This window comes from Perognathus longimembris, chromosome 2 (genome assembly GCF_023159225.1).
Source record: "Perognathus longimembris pacificus isolate PPM17 chromosome 2, ASM2315922v1, whole genome shotgun sequence".
NCBI classification, from domain to species: domain Eukaryota; kingdom Metazoa; phylum Chordata; class Mammalia; order Rodentia; family Heteromyidae; genus Perognathus; species Perognathus longimembris.
In genome coordinates this window covers 48,354,497-48,374,811 of record NC_063162.1, presented here as the reverse complement: position 1 = coordinate 48,374,811, position 20,315 = coordinate 48,354,497, and the positions used below count along the sequence as shown (strand labels likewise).

At 37.0% G+C, this 20,315-nt stretch overlaps 1 protein-coding gene across 6 annotated transcripts in view; it reads left to right on the top strand.

Annotated features, from left to right (window-relative positions):
- The window catches only part of Ppp3cb (protein phosphatase 3 catalytic subunit beta), a 56,850-nt gene that overhangs the window by 7,440 nt on the left and 29,095 nt on the right, over positions 1–20,315 (top strand). For all 6 annotated transcript variants that reach the window (XM_048339022.1, XM_048339027.1, XM_048339025.1 and 3 more), the window contains exons 2-9: positions 5,495–5,695; positions 6,347–6,471; positions 10,465–10,576; positions 15,595–15,740; positions 16,433–16,572; positions 16,678–16,755; positions 16,860–16,954; positions 19,461–19,586. In XM_048339022.1, the coding sequence (XP_048194979.1) occupies positions 5,495–5,695; positions 6,347–6,471; positions 10,465–10,576; positions 15,595–15,740; positions 16,433–16,572; positions 16,678–16,755; positions 16,860–16,954; positions 19,461–19,586 (1,023 nt within the window). The remainder of the gene's footprint in view (positions 1–5,494; positions 5,696–6,346; positions 6,472–10,464; positions 10,577–15,594; positions 15,741–16,432; positions 16,573–16,677; positions 16,756–16,859; positions 16,955–19,460; positions 19,587–20,315) is intronic.

The following is a 20,315-nucleotide window of genomic DNA, read 5'->3' as shown; positions in this document are numbered from 1 at the left end:
CCCGGGGCTTGAACTCAGGGCCTGGGCACTGTCCCTGAGCATATGTTGCTCAAGGCTAGCACTGTACTACTTGAGCCACAATGCCACTTCCAGGTTTTTCTGTGTATGTGGTACTGAGGAATCGAACCCGGGGGTTCATGCATGCTAGGCAAGCACTGTACCACTAACCCACTTTCCCAGCCCTGTACTTTCTTTTATGGCTGTGGGTGCCTTTCAGAGCTGCCTTTCTTGGCCTTCAATGCCTTTGCCTTGGCTTTGGCTTTAGGAGGGGCAGAGCGTCCTTCTTTGCTTTTGGTACCATCTTGATGAAAAGGGACTGTTGACTTTTTTGTGAGTCTGTGCTAGTACCTGGGCTTGAACTCAGGGCCTTGTATTCTAGCTTGCCTTTTCCTCTCAAGGCTGATGCTCTCTCACTTGACCCAAACCTCTACATTTGAGTATGGGGACTTGAACTCAGGGCTTGGGCATAGTCCTTGAGCTTTATCACTTAAGGCTAGCAACCCTACAGTTGAACCACAGCTTCACTTCCAGCTTTTTAGTAGTTAATTGGAGATGAGTCTCACAGACATTGCTGCCCACACTGGCTTTAAACAGTGATCCTCTGGTCCAGCCTACTGAGTAGTTAGGATTATGGGCGTGAGCCACAAGCACCTGGCCCAACAATTAACTCTTAATTTGGATAGAAAACATTATTTCGATCGAATAATATGTTGAGGTATTATTGAAAGATGAGTTGAATTTCTCCAGATAGAAGAAGACAGGATACGGAGGAATCAAAAGCAGAAAAGCGTGGAGTTGGAAAATCACATGAAATGTATGGAAGTAATACCTAATGTACTTGGCAAAGAGTGGCAGGATAGCCTCTGTATGATTAAGGATACAGGCTGTGGAATCAGACTGCCTGACTTTGAAAACTAGCCTTACCATTGAATAATAACCTTCTTACTCATATAAAATTTCTCACATTTATAAACCTGAGTTTTCTCTATAAAATTGTTGAAAGTATTATGGAGCTTTTACAGGATTAATAGAGACAGTGCATATAAAATATTTACCTCAGTTCCTGGCTTGGCATGTGGTATGTACTGAACCAGATAGCTATTACTGTTACTGTATTGAAGAGCTTTATTTATTTATGCTGGTCCTGGGGCTTGAACTTGGCCTGGGCAACGTCCCTGAGCCTCCCTGCCCCCCCCCCCCCCCCGCAGTGCTGGGGCTTGTGACTCAGGGCCTGAGAACTGTCCCTGGCTTCTTTTTGCTGAAGGCTAGCACTCTACCATTTGAGCCACAGCGCCCCTTCTGGCCTTTTCTGAATATGATGCTGAGGAATTGAACCTAGGGCTTCATGTATACAAGGCAAGCCGTCTACCACTAGGCCATATTCCCGGCCCTGTCCCTGAGCTTTTGTACGTAAGTAAGCACTCTAACACTTGAGTCACACATCCACTTCCAGGTTTTTGGTGGTTGGAGATAAAAGTCTTACACAGTTTCCTATGTAGACTTTGAGTCATGATCTTCATTTTTCAGCCTTCTGAGTAGCCAGGATTACGTGAGTGAGCTGCTGGCACTCAGCTGTATTGGAAGTTTTTGTGGTAGAACAATGCTCTTTTAATTTTTTATCACAACTGGAATTTGAACTAAGGCCCTCATACGTGACTAGGCAGACACATTATGGTTTGAGCCATACCTCTGGCTCCTTTTGCTGTGCTTGCTTTGAGAAAGGATCTCACTTTTTGCTCTGGCCAGCCTGGACCATATCTTCTCATTTATTCCTTTCACCATTGCTGGGAAGATAAGCATGTACTACCAACTCAGCTTTTTCTGTTGAGATGGGAGTCTCAACCAATTTTTTTGCCCCAGCTAGCCTGGAACTGTGATCCTCCAGATCTTAGCTTCTCAAGTAGCTAGTATTACAGGTGTGAACTGCTAATGACTGGCTTAGTGTCTTGCTTGGTTTTTGAAAACTAATTCTAGTGGTGTTGTATGGAGCGAATTTTAATAGAAGGGGAATAGGCTTAAAGCAGATTATATAGCTAGAAAATGAATGGAGTTGCTTAAGTGAAGAGTGACTTAAGGGAAAGAAAGAACTAGTTATAACACAAATTCTCAATAATATAAAATAGTTATTTAAGCCAGGCCCTGGTGGCTCATGCCTGTAATCCTAGTTATTCATGAGCCTGAGATCTGAAGATCAAGAAGCCAGCTGGGGCAGGAAGGCCTGTGAGACTCTTACTTCCAGATAATTAGCTAAAGAGCCAGAAGTGAAGCTGTGGCTCAAGTATTAGAGCATTAGCCTTGAGCACAAAAAGCTCAGGGACACTGCCCAAGCCCTGAGATCAAGCCCCAGGAAAACACACACACACACACACACACACACACACACACACACACACACACACACATACACATGATTGTTATGGATTAGATAAGTCATTGGGTATGAAAATGAAACAAGTGAGCAGTACTTTTTTGATACAGTAATTAGACCAATTTTGCTATAGGGATTGATTTAAATTGAGCAACTTTAAAAATGGAGGCAAAGATTGGAAGTACATATAAAGACTGAGAATGGGTAAATTGAGAAGGACCTTGATTCAGGATTTTCAGATTCAGGGTTTTCTCTGTGTGTGTCTGTGTGTGTGAGTGAGAGTGTGTGTGTGTGTGTGTGTGTGTGTGTGTGTGTATGTTTTGTCATTAAGAAACTTAAATTTTGAAATGTTTAATCTATGAGTTGTCCAACCAAGGAAGAATAGTAGAGAGTTTGTTTGTTTGTTTGTTGCCAGTCCTGGGGCTTGGACTCAGGGCCTGAGCACTGTCCTGGCTTCCTTTTGCTCAAGGCTCGCACTCTACCACTTGAGCCACAGATCCACTTCTGGCCTTTTCTATTTATGTGGTGCTGAGGAGTTGAACCCAAGGCTTCATGCATGCAAGGCAAACACTCTACCATTGAGCTATATTCCCAGCCCTAGTACAGAGTTTTCTAAAGCAAAAAAGAAAATAAATATTTGACTTAGCATTGCAAAAATGAAAATGCAAGAAAATGGGAAGAATTTGAAGCATCAAAAGGACTTGGAATCCAGAAAGTTAACATTCTAACATACAAAAAGAAGTTAAACTTGAGTTACATAGAATAGTGTTATCGTAAAAATAAGCTAAGAAGGAAACAAGTTTTGAGGGAAGGATATTTTAAAAACTACCACAAATTACAAAAGACTTACAGAATACCTTGAAATTTTGAAGGTAGTGCTGTTGGATATAGTGAATTTTTTTCCTCTGAGGATGTGGCCAATCCATATTTTTTACATCAGGTCAATGAAGAGCCTTTTGATGACCTCTTTAGTGAAAGTAAGCTGGTTATTGTATTGGTACAAAAGATATGTATGGAGCAGCATTCAGACTTCAATTTGAAACATGGCTCTATACCTTGGGAAGCTATTCAACCTCTCTGTGCCTGTTATCTAATTTATGAGTTGGAGGATAAAAAAACTCCTTAGCCTGTAGCCAGTGGTTCACTTAGGAGGACAAGATTTGAGGATTGCAGTTGAAAGCCAGCCTAGGCAAGAAAGACTGTGAGACTCATATCTACAATTAACCACCAAAAAGCTGGAAGTGATGTGGCTCAAGTAGTAGAATGCCAGTCTTGAGCAAAAAAGGTAAGAAAATTCCTTGGCTCTGAGTTCAAGCCACACTACTTACACAAAAAAATCAAAATTAAAAAATCCTGTTTGAGCTGGGTGCTGGTGGTTTATGCCTATAATCCTAGTTACTCAGGAGGCTGAGTTTTGAGGATCACGGTTCTAAGCTAGCCCAGGCAGGAAAGTCTGTGAGACTCCTGTCTCCAATTAATCACCAGAAAACCGGAAGGATGTTGTGTGGCTCAAAGTGGTAGAGTCCTAGCCTTGAATGCAAAAGCTTAGGGACAGCACCTAGGCTGTCAAGCCTAGTTCAAGCCTCACAGTTGGCAAAAACAAAAAACAAAAAAACCTGTCTGACTACATAGTGTGTCTCTGAGGATCACGTGAAATTATACATGTGAAAGTATAATCTATAATATAATTGCTACATAAAATTGTGTTTTAGAAACTATGTAATTCAGTGAGTTATTAATATCTTTGTTCTAGATAACTTGGTATGTAGAGATGAAGACTACAGACTCTTTCCTTCAAGGTACTCATAAGTTTGTAGGGAAGACAAGTATTATAATGCATTTGTATTATACTGTGTATCATATCCTATGCTACTGGGAGCATAAAGTAGAGGGCACTATTAATGTAGGCTGAGACAATCAGGAAAAGTTTTAAAGAACTGGAATACTGGAATCTTTAACTCCCATTTTCACATGGGGAGCAGGAAGTGTTTTACTCTTATTTCTTTCTCTCTACTTTTAGCCCTGTTATACTGAAACCAATTTTTGCTAAAACAAACAATTTGTAGAAGAAAAGAATTGGATTGCTGAAATGAGGTGTGAAAACATGGGGAAGATTATGCAAAACACAGTTTTTTTGTTTTTTATAAAAACGTGTAATTTAAGAAAGTATGTTAGTGTCTAGAATATAGGGTATTTCTGGAATGTGAGGTGCTTGTAAAAGATGAGGGTTGAAATGTAGGCAAGGTCTGTGCCTTGTTAAGGAATTTGAATTTTATATAGTGTAGCCAGTTTGAAACATGGCAATGCTGGAATTAGAATTTTAGTTCTCAGTGTTGTGGAATATGGGCAAATGGAAAAAAATGTGATAATTATGAGAACAGAAAGTCCCTATTCGTTGTCTCTGGTAACCAAAGGAACAAAACCCTGGAAATTATTTAGGACTTATTGGTCATGTAAGGTGAGAGAGACAGATGTCTGAAATAATTCCCAGATTAATTAGGTAACTGTTTTTGGTAATGGTTTAAATGAAAGACAGTACATTCACTTGTGGATGTAAGTTTCCAGTATCTTTGGGAACATTTGGGTGGATAAATCTGAGCGACTCTTATCTCCAATTAACCAGCAAAATGCTGGAAATAGAAGTGTGGTTCAAATTGTAGAGTACTAGCCTTGAGCAGAAAATACTAAGCAAGAGTGTGATGACCTGAGGTCAAGCCCCAGTACTAGCACCAAAAAATACCCTTAAAAACAACCTCATAAAAGAAAACCTCCTGCTTTGTTGTTGTTGTTGTTTTGATAATCAGTTGTGGGGCTTGAACTCAGGGACTGGGTGTGTCCTTTTCCTCAAGGCTAGCTCTCTACCACTTTGAGCCACAGAGCTACTTCTGATCCTCTGGTAGCTAATTGCAGAAAGTCTCACAGACTTTCCTGCTTGAGCTGGCTTCAAACTGTGATCCTCAGATCTCAGCCTCCTTAGCAGCTAGAATTACAGGTGTAAGCCACCAGCACCTAGTCAAACTCCCTGCTTTTCAGTTTTCACTTTTATTTATCTAGATCCAATGATTGATTTTTATGTCAAGACATTGTTAATGACAAGTTTTGTATTAATTTTTTTTTCAATTATAGCTGTTCCTTTCCCTCCAACACATCGTTTGACATCTGAGGAAGTATTTGATATAGATGGGATACCCAGGGTTGATGTTCTGAAGAACCACCTGGTAAAGGAAGGTCGTGTAGATGAAGAAATTGCACTTAGAATTATCAATGAGGGTGCTGCCATCCTTCGGAGAGAGAAAACCATGATAGAAGTAGAAGCTCCAATTACAGGTAAACTTACAAAACTACATTTTGGATATTATGTTTATTAATATTTAATTGCCTGAAGATAAAGCTTTTTTTCCTTTCAGTCACATTGTATACCAAATTAATATTATCTTGCCTTTTCAAATTATGTTCTATACTTTTTTAAAAAGTTTTGTTTGTTTTCAGTGAATAAGCATCATCCCTCTGAGTACAGAAATTAATCTCATATGCTTTTGTGAAAGTCAGTTGTATTGGATATAATTCAGTTTGGTTCAATACTTTGCTTTCAGTTGTTAGGGGCAAATAGCTTCATGTCATATCATATATTTTCAGTGATAATTTAAAGGTCAATAGAAGTACTGAGTTAGAATGGAGACTTTACTGCCAATAATATAATTTTTTCATCCAGAGACTTAATCACATCCTAGGCTTCAGAAAGAACTTTATAAGTTTAGATGAAAAACTTATCACTGGCCACCAATCTTGTTTCCGTTGCATCATTGTTCTACATCTTGAGCACATGAATACTTGCTTATATCTCTATCATGATTTTTCAGACTATTTCCTTAGATATTTCTCGATAGCATTTATACTGTCTCTTAAAGAAATTAGAGCTTAAGTAATATTTGTTATTTCAGAGATTGTTTTTCATATTTAATAATCTTCTTGTTTCAGTGTGTGGTGACATCCATGGCCAATTTTTTGATCTGATGAAACTTTTTGAAGTAGGAGGATCACCTGCTAATACACGATACCTTTTTCTTGGTGATTATGTGGACAGAGGTTATTTTAGTATAGAGGTAATAATCATATATTATCATTTGACTTAATGTTATATGATAACATAGATGATTCACATTAATTTTTACCTGTGTTGGATTCTTTTTACTACCCCTGCATATTCTAAAGTTTGTATGAGAAGTTATTATTTAGTCATCTTTTAAACCATTCAACTAACCTTTTAAAAATTACTGTGTAGGGGCTGGGAATATGGCCTAGTGGTAAAGTGTTCACCTTATATACATGAAGCTCTGGGTTCGATTCCTCAGCACCATATATATAGAAAAAGCCAGAAGTGGTGCTGTGGCTCAAGTGGCAGAGTGCTACCCTTGAGCAAAAAGAAGCCAGGGACAGTGCTCAGGCCCTGAGTTCAAGCCCCAGGACTGGCAACAAAAACAAAACCAAACAAAAATTACTTTGTATATTAATACTTGCCAGTTATCTAAATAGAAATTATGGGCAAATTTGAGAGGCCCTTATAGTCCTCTTATCAGTAGAAGAATCCATTTATTCATTCAGGTCTAAGAATGGGACTCAAACTCGGTACCTGATGCTTTTGCTCATTGAGGAGTGCTTTATCAACTAAGCCATGCCTCCAACCCCAGTAGCAGATTTTTTTTTTCTGTCAGTGGTTGGGCTTGAACTCAGGGCCTGGGCACTGTCGCTGAACTTTTGTGCTCAAGGTACTCTACCACTTTGAGCCATAGTGTCATTTCCGGTTTCCTGGTGGTTAATTGGAAATTGGAGTGTTACAGACTTTCCTGTCCAGACTGACTTTGAACTGCAGTCCTCAGATCTCAGCCACAAGTACTGGCTTTACTAGACTATTTTTGCTACTTTTCCTCTCCTAGTTATATAAAGCACGATAAATACAGAACAATATATATTTAATGATCTAATCTTTTCAAAATGCAAATGGGACCATATTATAACATTCTGTTTCATACATTCCTATACTGTGGATACCTCTCCAAATCAGTAAATATAAATCTATGGCATCATTTTGAATAGCTGCGTTGTCTTCCTTTAAACAAACCATATTATTTTTGTCCAAGACTGAGGCCTTTGCTCATTGGGTGTCACCCTCCCAACTGAGCCATCACTTCAATCCTGTATTTTTTGTTGGTGGTGGTGGTGGTCATGGGCCTTGAACTCTCGGCCTGGATACTGTTCCTGAGCTCTTCAGCTCAAGGCTAGTGCTCTACCCCTTGAGCCACACTACCACTTCCTGTTAATTGGAGGTAAGAGTCTCGTGGATGGACTTGGACTTTCTTTTGTGCCCAGGCTGGCTTTGGACTGCTATCCTCAGATCTCAGCCTCCTGAGTAGCTAGGATAACAGGCTTGAGCCACCAGCGGCCAGCTTAACTCTGTATTTTTTGTTAGACATTTAACATTCCAAGTTTTTTTTTTTCCCTCAACATTATAAATGATGCCTTAGAGAGTCATTTTATTAATAAATTTCTGCATGTCTGTTCTATTATGTCTGTAGGACAGATCCCTAGGGATAGAATTGCTAGGTCAAAGCTCTACTGATAAGTAATTATGTTGCACATTTAATATGTTCTAAACAATACATATTGATTGGTTCTCAGAATATTGTTAAAGGGTAAGTACTGTTTTTTGTTTTTCTTTTTGTTTTTTTTATATCCATTGATGAAGAGCTTAAGGCCTGAAGAGGTTAAGTTAAATTGCCCGAAGTTAAATTGCTGATAAATGAGATAGCCTGATACTAAAGTTTGTGCTTTTGGGGGGGACAGGGAGGGAGAGTGAGGGCTGGTCCAGGGGCTTGAATTCAGGGCCAGCACTGTCCCTGGGCTTCTTTTGCTCAAGGCTACTTATTGCTTGACCATTACAGCCACAACTCCACTTGCAGCTTTTTTTTTGCCAGTCCTGGGCCTTGGACTCAGGGCCTGAGTACCATCCTGGCTTCTTTTTGCTTAAGGCTAGTTAGTACTCTGCCACTTGAGCCACAGCGTCACTTCTGGCCATTTTCTCTATATGTGTTGCTGGGGAACCGAACCCTGGTCTTAATGTATGCGAGGCAAGCACTCTTGCTACTAGGCCATATTCCCAGCCCCCCCCCCCCTTTTTTTTTGAGATAAGAGTCTCACAAATTTTTCTGCTGGGTTGGCTTCAAACTGCAATCCTCAGATCTCAGCCTCCTGAGTAGCTAGGATTACAGGTGTGAATCATCAATACCCAGAAACATCTGTGCTTTTAATCACCTTTGCTAATAGGTAGTAAAGCCTTCCTACCTGGTGAATTTTCCATGCCATGTTTGTGCTATTTTTCTATGATATTCAATATATTACTTTTCTAAAGTGTGCAAGGATTTCCAGTTCTTGAGAGTTTTGGACTCTTCTATGTTCTTTCAGAATTTTTGGCCTGGGTTCTTCCTCCTATTCATACTTTCATTATCAGACTCTTTTGCTTTCTCTGAATTTCCTTTTAGTGTCAAGAAAATTGTCTTTCCTAACAAAAAATTTGGAGGCATTTGATTAAAAATAATAAAATAAACAATTTTAGGAACCTTAGTTGGTAACTGAGGATACCATGTTTGCGCATAAAGTATAACAGTAGTTTTTAGCGAACCGAATGAATACATCTGTTACAAAAACAAGGTAATAAGGAAGCAAAATAAGCAGGAACACACTGAGTTTCCTTAAATATTACTTTGGTTTTATTACATACTTTCTTGTCAATAAAATGGAGCTGTTAACCTTGTTATAAAATATACTTCACCTTGTTAAAAAATACTTTTTTTCTTTTTGTATGTGATTATTTCCATATGAAATAGTCCTTATTTTCAACCAGTTAAGTAAAATGTTAGTCTTTTAGTAATTTTCTCAGATTAAGTCTGCTTATAGAAATTTATTTCCTGTATTAATATTTTTATTATAAAATTGCATTTTTTTGAGTTGGTTTAGATAATAAGTATCCACCATATATAATGTGGATATCAAAACATAAAATTTGGCTCTTCTTTTTGTTATTAGGCCATATTGCATAATACTTGAAGTCAGAGGATCATGCCTGGTGTGATAGCTTATGTCTGTAATTCTAGCTCCATGAGATGTAAGGATCTAAAGAATTACTATTTGAGGCTAGGCTGTACAAAGTTTGGAAGATACCATCTCAACCAGTAAAAGCTAGGTGTGGTGGGATGCACCACACCCACTTATCCCTTGGTGAGAATTATAAATAAGACAATTGAGATCTAAGATGGATCAGGCAGAAATTTATGCAAGATCCTATTAGAAAAATAGCAAAAGCAAAAAGAGCATGCCTCAAGTGATAGAGTACCAGCCTGACAAATGCAAGGTCCTGAGTTTAAACCCCATTACTGCCCTTTCTCTCAAATTAGAATTTCAGAATCCTGCCTTCACTTACTTTGAAATTGTGTTATTTGCTAAACATGTTAGAATGTTGTTTGAGGAATAAATGAAAATTACTTATGTGGTGTTTGTATGTATGTACCGGTTTTAGTGCTTGAACTCAGGGCCTGGACGCTGTCCCTGAACTTTTCTGGTAATACTTTACTAATTTAGCTCCACTTCTAGCTTTTTGTTATTTAATTGGAGATCAGGGTCTCATGGACTTTCCTACCCAGGCTGGCTTCAAACTGTAATTCTCAGATCTCAGTCTCTTGGCTTGGTAGGATTGCAGATGTGAACCACTGGCATCCAGCTTTATTATTGCCATCTTCCTAAAGAGGAAGCTATTTTATATACTGAGCATGTATACTTTACAATCTTAATGTAATTAAATAGATTATTTGGGTCATTGGTTCAATAAACATTTTTGTTGCTTCTTTTTGCTAGGGGCTTTCCTAGGAGTGGAGACTCAGAAGGAATAAGATGACAAAGTCTGTTATTTCAAAGAGCTTGTATTTTAGTAAGAGAGAAAGGGAGATATTAAAGGATAGTAGAGTTAAAGGAAAAGAAGCAAGAATTGTACCATTTAGTTAAAACAAAAATACAAGATAAATTCATTTAAACATTTTCTTTTGCAGTGTGTCTTATATTTATGGGTCTTGAAGATTCTATACCCAAGCACATTATTTCTTCTGAGAGGCAACCATGAATGCAGACACCTTACAGAATATTTTACATTTAAGCAGGAATGTGAGTACTTTTATGGGAAATATTTTCTCTTCCTAGTATTTTTTTGAAATGATACATGTAGTTACTAGATAAGAAGTTGTTTATAGGACAAGAAAAAGAGATTTTTGTAATCATACATGTTAAATATTTGAAGATTGTTACCACTCTAATGTTTAAAAGTCTAAATCTTAATGTTTAATACAGAAGTTTTCACTATTTCCTGTTAAGTTTATATTTTACAAATATACTTAAGAACAGTTTAGATTTGTATATATTTAATTTTTTAATTGTTACATGGTAACTTTATATACTTATGGAGCTGTAAATAGTTTGAATTTTAAAATTATTTTTGCTAACAGGAAAAAATAAAAACCACAAGAAAAAGATTACTGCTATATTGCAGTTTCTTTTCTTTTCTTTTTGTTGTTGTCACTGGTGGTGGGCCAGAACTCAAGGCCTGGGTGCTAGCCTTGAGCAAAAGAGCTCTTTCTCTAAAGGCTAGCATTCTACTGCTTTGAGCCAGCGCCACTTCCGGTTTTCTGAGGGTTAATTGGAAATCAGAGTCTCACAGACTTTCCTTCCCCGGGCTGGATTTGAACTGTGATCCTCAGATCTCAGTTTCTTGAGTAGCTAGGATTATGGCATGAGCACTTGGTGCCCAGCATAAATTTGCATTCTTAAACCTGTGTTCATCCCTTTTTATTCAAATAATTGGCAGCAATGATAATGTATAAGCAACCGATACAGAACAATGTTTGGACTATTTTCAAACCTTAAACTTAAGCATAGTTAATATTCAGACTATATTAAGTCTTAATGGTCAGCTCTAAAACGCATATGGTCTCCTTTAGTATCTATAGATATCGATTCTAGGACCCCGTTCAAATAACTAAAATCTGCTTTTTTTCCCCCCTGTCATCGTGGGGGCTTGAACTCGGTGTCAGGGCTATCCCTGAGCTTTTTTAGCTCAAGGCTAATGCTCTACCACTTTGAGCCACAGAGCCACTTCTGGTTTTCTGGTGGTTAATTGGAGATAAAGAGTCTAATGCACTTTCCTGCTCAGGCTGGCTTTGAACTGCGATCCTCAGATTTCAGCTTCCTGAGTAGCTAGGATTACAGGCATGAGCCACCGGTGCTTCTGCATTTTTTTTCCAATTCCTTATGTAAAATGCCTATAGTATGCATGTAGTATTTATTTTGTTTATTTGTTTTGTTTTTTGTTGCCAGTCCTGGGGCGTGGACTCAGGGCCTGAGCACTGTCCCTAGCTTCTTTTTGCTCAAGGCTAGCACTTTACCTCTTGAGCCACAGAGCCACTTCGGCTTTTTTCTATATATGTGGTGCTGAGGAATTGAACCCAGGGCTTCATGTATATGAGGCGAGCATTTTACCACTAGGCCATATTCCCAGCCCCTACATGTAGTATTTAGATATAACAGCAAATCCTCTCATATATTTTAAATCATATCTTGATTATATATACATATGATAGCTAATAAGAGAACAGTCAAGTGCTCAGTATAGGTGTGGGGAAATATGGTATATGTCCTTGCTAACTAGGAATATGTCACTTCTAGTCTTTGTTTTATTTATTTTAATTTTTGTACGAGACCAGGACTCAAACTTGGTATCTTATGCTTTTGGCTGGTGTTCTTCCACCTGAGCCATGCCTCCAACTCCTCATTTTTATTTATTCTCAGGGGCCTGTAATGAGCTTTGAACACACAATCCTATATTTTCTAGGCAGGTGATCTGCTGAGCTACTCCTCTAGCCTTGTTATATACCTAATGTAATGTAAATACTATGTAAATAATCATTACACTATTTTTTTTTTTTTTTTTTTTTTGGCCAGTCCTGGGCCTTGGACTCAGGGCCTGAGCACTGTCCCTGGCTTCTTCCCGCTCAAGGCTAGCACTCTGCCACTTGAGCCACAGCGCCGCTTCTGGCCGTTTTTCTGTATATGTGGTGCTGGGGAATCGAACCTAGGGCCTCGGGTATACCGAGGCAGGCACTCTTGCCACTAGGCTATATCCCCAGCCCCATCATTACACTATTTTATTCAGGGAATAATGGGAGGGAAAGTCTGTACATGTTTAGTATAGAGGTGGATTTTTTTCTGCATATTTTCATCTGAGATTGGCTGAATCCATGAGGACCCATTGAAACAAAAGGATAACTACAATTTGATAGTTATTAAGGCTGAAAACATAATCCAGTAAAGATTATCTTTATAAAAACATAGGAAAGGGAAAAAAAAAAGCCAGCATGGATAATTGTAGAGATGCTGTTACAGCATACTCATGTAACTTCAAGGATGAATAATAAGATTAAACCTGTAGAAAGTACATGTTTAGATGATTGCTGGTGGCTCACGTTTGTAATCTTAGTTACTCAGGAGGCTGAGATCTGAGGCTCATGGTTCAAAGCCAGCTCAGGCAGAAAAGTCCCCATGAGACTCATCTCCAATTTACCCCTCAAAAACCCAAAGTAGAACTGTGGCTCAAAGCGGTAGAGCACTAGCCTTGAGCAAAAGAGCTCAGAGATAGCACCTAAGTCTTGAGTTCAAGCACCACAACTGACAAAAAAAAAGTACATGCTTGTCCTAAAAGTGATCACATTAAAGTTTTATTAAGCCACAGTACTGGGGCTGGGAATATGGCCTAGTGGCAAGAGTGCTTGCCTCGTATACATGAGGCCCTGGGTTCAATTCCCCAGCACCACATATACAGAAAACGGCCAGAAGTGGCGCTTGTGGCTCAAGTGGCAGAGTGCTAGCCTTGAGCAAAAAGAGTCCAAGGCCCAGGATTGGAAAAAAAAGCCACAGTACTAAAGATCAGATCTGTCAACAAACTATCAGTTTATAGCCTCTGGTTGCTGGATATATATAGAGAGAGATTTTCTTCTTAGTTTTTGCCAATCCTGGGGCTTGAACTGAGAACCAGGTCTAGCACATGTACCACAGCACCACTTTGGGCTTTTTCTGTTTATGTGGTACTGAGGAATCAAGCCCAGGGCTTCATTCATGCCTGGCAAGCACTCTACCACTTAGCCACATTCCCAGCCCAAGATTTTCTTATATTTAAATGTTACTAGCCAAAAGATTCTGAGCCAATTGTCACCTCTTTCCTGATACATGCATGTTTTCTTTCCCTATGTGGCTGCAGACAGCCAGATGGGGCCTTCCATTACTGTACTTAGGTTCTTAGTCACAATACCCTGTGGGTAAGCTATGTACTACAATAAACAGGATAAATAAATGCGGGGGAAATAGGAACTAAGCAAACTATATCTCTCTCATAATTAACAAACCATGTGCTAAAAATCATATCTAAAATAAAACATCAGACACTTAAAAGTGTATTGGAACTCAAAGGTATGCTCATATCTCCTAAAACTAAGTGATTGTTTGATTTGGTAGTTATTTTCTTTCTTGTGTTTCTATATTGGCTTTCTACTTCATTGCCCATTTTAAGCATTCATTTTTGTGAGAGGAACCAGTCAACTCCTTGAACATATGTGTTTTCTTTCCTTGCCTTTGCTTTCCCATTTCCATTCTCATTCCTTTTTCCCCTTTCTTCCCCTCCTCTCCTCTTCCTTCGTCTCTTTTTCTAAAGCCAATACTGGAACTCGAACTTCCTGCCTCATATTCTCTCTTGGCCTTTTTTCTCATTGCTAGTACTCTACCACTTGAGCCATGCCTCTGCTTCCAGTTTTTTGGTAGGTTGTTTGGAGGTAAAAGTCTTGAAGATTTTTTCTGCCTGAGTTAACTGTGAACCTGGATCCTCCTCAGATCTCAGCCTCCTGAGAAGCTAGGATTCTTTTATTTTTTTCAAATGGATGAACCTTGAATTATTTTATGATGGTATAGATTTCCTGTAATAATTGTTACTCAGAATAAAACAAAATACTTAAAACTCTTAGCCTTAACTATAGTTATAATTTTGCCTTATTTGGCCTGTAATGGCAAATGGTTCACCTGTTTTTAGAGACTTACTTAGAGATGTTTTCATTTTTAGTAATTTATGATTTACTAATATTTGCTCTCAAAATTTGTTTTGGAGCCAGGTGCTGGTAGCTCATGCCTAGAATCCTAGCTATTCAAGAGTATGAGATCTGAGGATCACAGTTCAAAGCCAACCTGGGCAGGAAAGTCCTTGAAACTCTCATTTCCAATTAATTAACCACCAGAAAACCAGAAGTGGCGCTGTGGCTCAAAGTGGTAGAGCACTTATCCTTGAGCATAAGTGCTCAGAGACAGTACCCAGTCTCTTAAGTTCAAGCCCTAGGACCTACAAAAAGAAATATATTTTTTGGCATATCCAAATATTTTATCTCCATAATTACTTGTGACATTTATTTTTGTTGATTCTTAAAAGGAAAAAAGGCCTGCTTCCCTTTAATAGATATATTTTCAGCAAAATTAATTCTTTATTGTAGTGTTCAATTATGTGGGGGTTTTTTGTGTGTGTGTGTGGGTGAGGGTGAGGTGTCCCGGGGCTTGAACTCAGAGCCTGAGCGCTCTGAGCTTTTTGGTCAAAGCTAACACTCCCACTTGAGCCACAGTTCCACTTCTGGCTTTTTTGATGACTAGTTAAACATAAGAGTCTTAAGAACTTCCTGCCTGTCCTGGCTTTGAATTGCAATCGTCAGATCTCAGCTTCCTGATTAGCTAGGATTATAGACATGAACCACTGGCACCTGGCAATTCTGTGAGTTTTAACAAATGAATAGATGCAGAAAACTTTCCTCATGCCATTAATTCCTTCTTGCTGCTTTTTAAGTCACTCTTTCACCCACTGTCAACGCCTGGCCACCACTTGTGTTTTCTGTTTCCAGTTTTCCTGTTTTGGTTTTAATAATCAATTTAGAACCTTTTATAATTGAAATTGTAACTACCCTAAACTCATCAGAAAAAAAGAATTTTAATTATGAAGGAAAGGAGGGAATAAGAAATAAAAGTCTTTAACATCAGCATTTATATTTTAAGAATGATCAAGTGGTAACATAATTTTAAACCATTTTAATTTTTCCTTTTTCTAGGTAAAATTAAATATTCAGAAAGAGTCTATGAAGCTTGTATGGAAGCTTTTGATAGCCTGCCCCTTGCTGCACTTTTAAATCAACAATTTCTTTGTGTTCATGGTGGACTTTCACCAGAAATACACACACTGGATGATATTAGGAGAGTGAGTATAGATTTCAGTTCCAAAGTTAATTCTTATTTACTATATTTTGTTAATTTTAAAATTTTACTTACTGTATTTTGTTATTTTAATTTATCTTCAGTGGCAATATTAGATAACAGTAAAAATTAATATGCTGATCATGTGCCAAGTGCTCATGGCCATAATCCTAGTTACTTGAGAAGCTGAGATCAGGAGGACTCATGAGGCCAGACAGGGCAGAAAAGTTCATTAGACCCCATTCCTAACTGATAGCTAGTGTACCTGTCTTCCTAGCTATGCAAAAGATTAAGATTGGGATGATGTTGGTTCTGGACCAGCCTAGGCAAAAAAAGTCCATGAGATGATTCATATCTCAAAGAAGAAGCCAGGCATGCCTAGGTACATGCCTGTTATCTGAGCTGTACAACAGGAAGCCTAAAATAGATGGTAAGGTGTGTCTAGGCAGGAAGCTAGACCCTGTCACAAAAAAGGGTTGAAGGTATGGCTCAGCAGTTGAGCACCTATCCAGCAAGTTCAAAGCCCTGAGTTCAAAGCCCTGGTAAAAATTATTATGCTGATTTTAAAGAAACAGCTTCTAATCATTCAGAACAATGTAATATAGGCTTTAAATCTGATGCCACTTTCTTTTGTACATTTTGTCCTAACTTGGTGATGAGTTATTTCTATTCTTTGTTTCTTTCTTTCTTTCACAGTTAGATAGATTCAAAGAGCCACCTGCATTTGGACCAATGTGTGACTTGTTATGGTCCGATCCTTCTGAAGATTTTGGAAATGAAAAATCACAAGAACATTTTAGTCACAATACAGTTCGAGGATGTTCTTATTTTTATAAGTAAGGAAAAATAGCCAAGATTAATCATATTTTAGGTATCTGAAAATAAAACATGTCTATACATAAAAACCACATTGTTTAATGTACTCTTTTTTTCCCCTACAGCTATCCAGCAGTGTGTGAATTTTTGCAAAACAATAATTTGTTATCGATTATTAGAGCTCATGAAGCTCAAGATGCAGGGTAAGAATTTTGTTTCCCTGACCCAAATTAACACCTTTAATACAATCGTACTTAGTAACCATGATTGATGCTTTACGATGCATATTAAGCTATTTGTTTTGCAGCTATAGAATGTACAGAAAAAGTCAAACTACAGGGTTCCCTTCATTAATAACAATTTTTTCGGCACCTAATTACTTAGATGTCTACAATAATAAAGGTAAGATGTTGTTGATAAAAAAAATGTTAAACAACTTAGCATTTTAATTTACTTTAAAAAATAGAAAAAGGGCATTGTTTGAAACTATCCAAATCTTATTTTAAAACAAAAAACCCTACAAGATATAAGGGAGGGGAGAAAACAAAAAATCCAAAATGTGAAACTAAGTTGCATGTAACCATTCCACAACTTTTCACTCATGAAAGCTGTTTTGTCAAAAGTGCTCCTAGTTAAGCAAAACCAAATGTGATTTTCTTAACCTCCCCTTTCTTAAATCTTTTTCCTTATAACCAAGAGAATGCTTTCTTGATTACATGTAGCTTTTGCTACTTTGTTTTATTTGTTCAATATACTCATTTATCTTATGTTGCTTGTTTTATGTTGAGTGATGTAGCTTCTTTCATATTTTCTACTTTTATTTCAGTCTTATCGCCCATGAAGATCTATATTTGAGCTGATAAATCTATATTATATTGAAGTGATTAATCTACTCCGGCCTTTTAGAGATTCTCTCACCTTTGTTTCTTTTTTCCTTTTTCTTATATACATTTTCTTTACCTTCTGTTCCACTGTCTTCCATTTCCTCTCCTCCAAATTTTTGTATAAAGATTTGTTTTCATTTTATTTTGAATATAACTTATTGACAGATAATGTCACAGAGTCTTAATCTGGTTAAGTATATGTGCCCAGAACATTAAAGATGAGATTGAGTTTACATAGGTCACATCTTCAGAGGAAATTAAAGAGGCCGGTTTCTATTCCATTTTGATATGTCTGGAATTCAGTTGACTATTTCATAGCTCCAGAGTCAGACTGGAGTATATGTGCCAGGAGGAAAAGAACAGAATGTTAAAGACTTTTAAAAGTACATTTAGAAAGAGAATGAGGTCATTGCTAAATGTGGGTCATGATGTAAGTTTGAAAGAGAAGCAGAACAGGTTTTTTGTATGATGGGGGATGGTAGTTAAAAGCAAAAATATTTGCCTAAGATCCAACAGAAGACATAGATATAGAATGTTCTATAAGAATTTATATTAAAGATAGCTAATGAAATGTGTCTTCTTTCTTTAAAAGAAATATGTTTTAACTCCATTGTTAAGAACAAGAATCAAGTACTACATTTAATTTTCTGCCTGTGCTCTAATTCCTCAACTGTGACTTCCCCTTGTCACTATTAAATGTACTAGTGTTCAGTGCCCGGTTGGATTACTACCTTACCTGTCCTTTGTTAATTAACTCAGGAAGCTAAAGAATCAAGTGTTTATAGTACTTGAAAATGTCACTGAATCTGTCTTGTCAAATTCAAATGTCTCTCAGTAGTTCTACATCTACACAGAGTGTTAGTAATTTGCGTGTTTGCAAGTATGAACATATTTGTAATGTTTCATTCCTATCCATAAAGCAATTTTCTAGATTTTCTGTCTTTTTTCTCTTTCAAGTAAGGGCTGAAATATTAGTATGAGATCATTTTTGAGGTTAACTTAAAATAATTTTAGTTTATATGGGAATTTCATTAAGGAAAACAAAATATACCTATTTAGTGAATGGTAATATGTAGTAGGATTTTTTTTTTTTTGGTTCTGTATTAACTAGAATTGCAAATCTTGAAATTTAAAATCTACATGTAAGTGTTTTTCATTAAAATGAATAAATGTAAACACATAATTAATATTTTTACAAAGCATTTCATATATTTATATAGTTTCATGTGAAATACATTTCTCTGATCTCAAAGCAAACTTCTGAAGTAGGCAGGGTGGACATCTTAGTTCCATTTTATCCAATGAGATTGTTAAATAATGGGTCATGCATTGCACAGCTAGTACATGCTGTAGTTTCTATTAGAATGTAGCTTTTGTAATGTTATGTCCAATAAAGTAATATAACCAGTGACTAAAATCTGGGTATTAAGGTTAAGATATTAATTATATCAATATTGAAACAGGAAAATCCTTAAAATTGAATTAATATTTTCTTTTCTGATATTCTCTCAATGGAGTAAAATATTTCAGATTCATACTAAATGAAATAAATACATTGATATACACATAATTGTTCTAAATAAGGGTTCTTGACTTCTTTGCCTGCCTTATTACCATTCAGACACTTTGTCAGATTGTTGTCAGCAGCTAAAGAAATCCTCTTTAATTCTTCAGCTGACACACACACACACACAAAAGAAAAAAAACTAGAAAATTGCTCATTGTCGTTCTGTGTTCCCCTAAGAATTGAGTTTTCACAATTTTGGATTTAGTAAAAGCGCATGTTCATCATTCAATTCTAAAGTAAAACAAGTATTTTGAAATTTTATTTTTAGTAAAAATATCTGACTATTGTATCAAGCAGTAAATTTGTTATAGCAAAAATTTAGTTCCTATCACCTTTACCAACCCAGATTCTACTTACCCTTTATCTCCCTCCTTTAAATTTTTTTTTCTGCTTTTATGTATTGTATACTTTCTAGGCCAATGACAAACTGTTACATTGACATTCAACTTTCTTCTAGCTGCTGTATTAAAGTATGAGAATAATGTGATGAATATTCGACAGTTTAACTGTTCTCCACATCCTTACTGGTTGCCCAATTTTATGGATGTCTTCACATGGTCTTTACCATTTGTTGGAGAAAAAGGTATGATTTTTTTAAAAAGAGTCATTTTATTACTGTTAAATTGACTCCAGTTTACTATCAAAAGCACATACTTGCTGAAGGAAGCTTAAGTCTGGTTTTACTGTGGCTATAGCTCTATTTGTGTTTGTGGGTGTGGATATGAGAGCCTCAGAGATATTTTAGTTAGCTGTTTACAGCCCCCATGTGCGGGTGTCTGGGGGACTGGGAGAAGACTTATAAATAGCCTGGTGTTGTCTTCAGCTTTGTTTTTATCTTTAGCTTAAATATGTTTGTGAAGGGATAGCTTTCCTGAATGGACACTTGTGCACTGTTTGTAGGATGCTATAGCAGTTTATAGGGAAATGGAATAACCCTTATTTTGGCAGTAGTACTCATTGTATAGTACTTTTATACTCTAAGAGACATAAACACATCTTTGTTCAAATCTGGTATTTCTTATTTTCAAAATATAAGATTGTGATAGTGATGGTCTGTTAATGTAGAATATAAACATAAAACATACGAGGCTTCTAAAGAGAAAATCCTATTTTAGAAATTTTATTTTTGTCTTTTTAGTTCTATAGACTTTAGGTTTTTTTTTAACCTACCACATTCTTCTTTTCTTAGTGTTAATTTTTTTTCATAAGGCAATGCCTCAATTTTTGTATATGGCAAACAACAATATGAGACTTCAGACATGATTGTAAAACATTTTGTTCTGTATCCTCCCTCTATTTTTTCACACCTCTT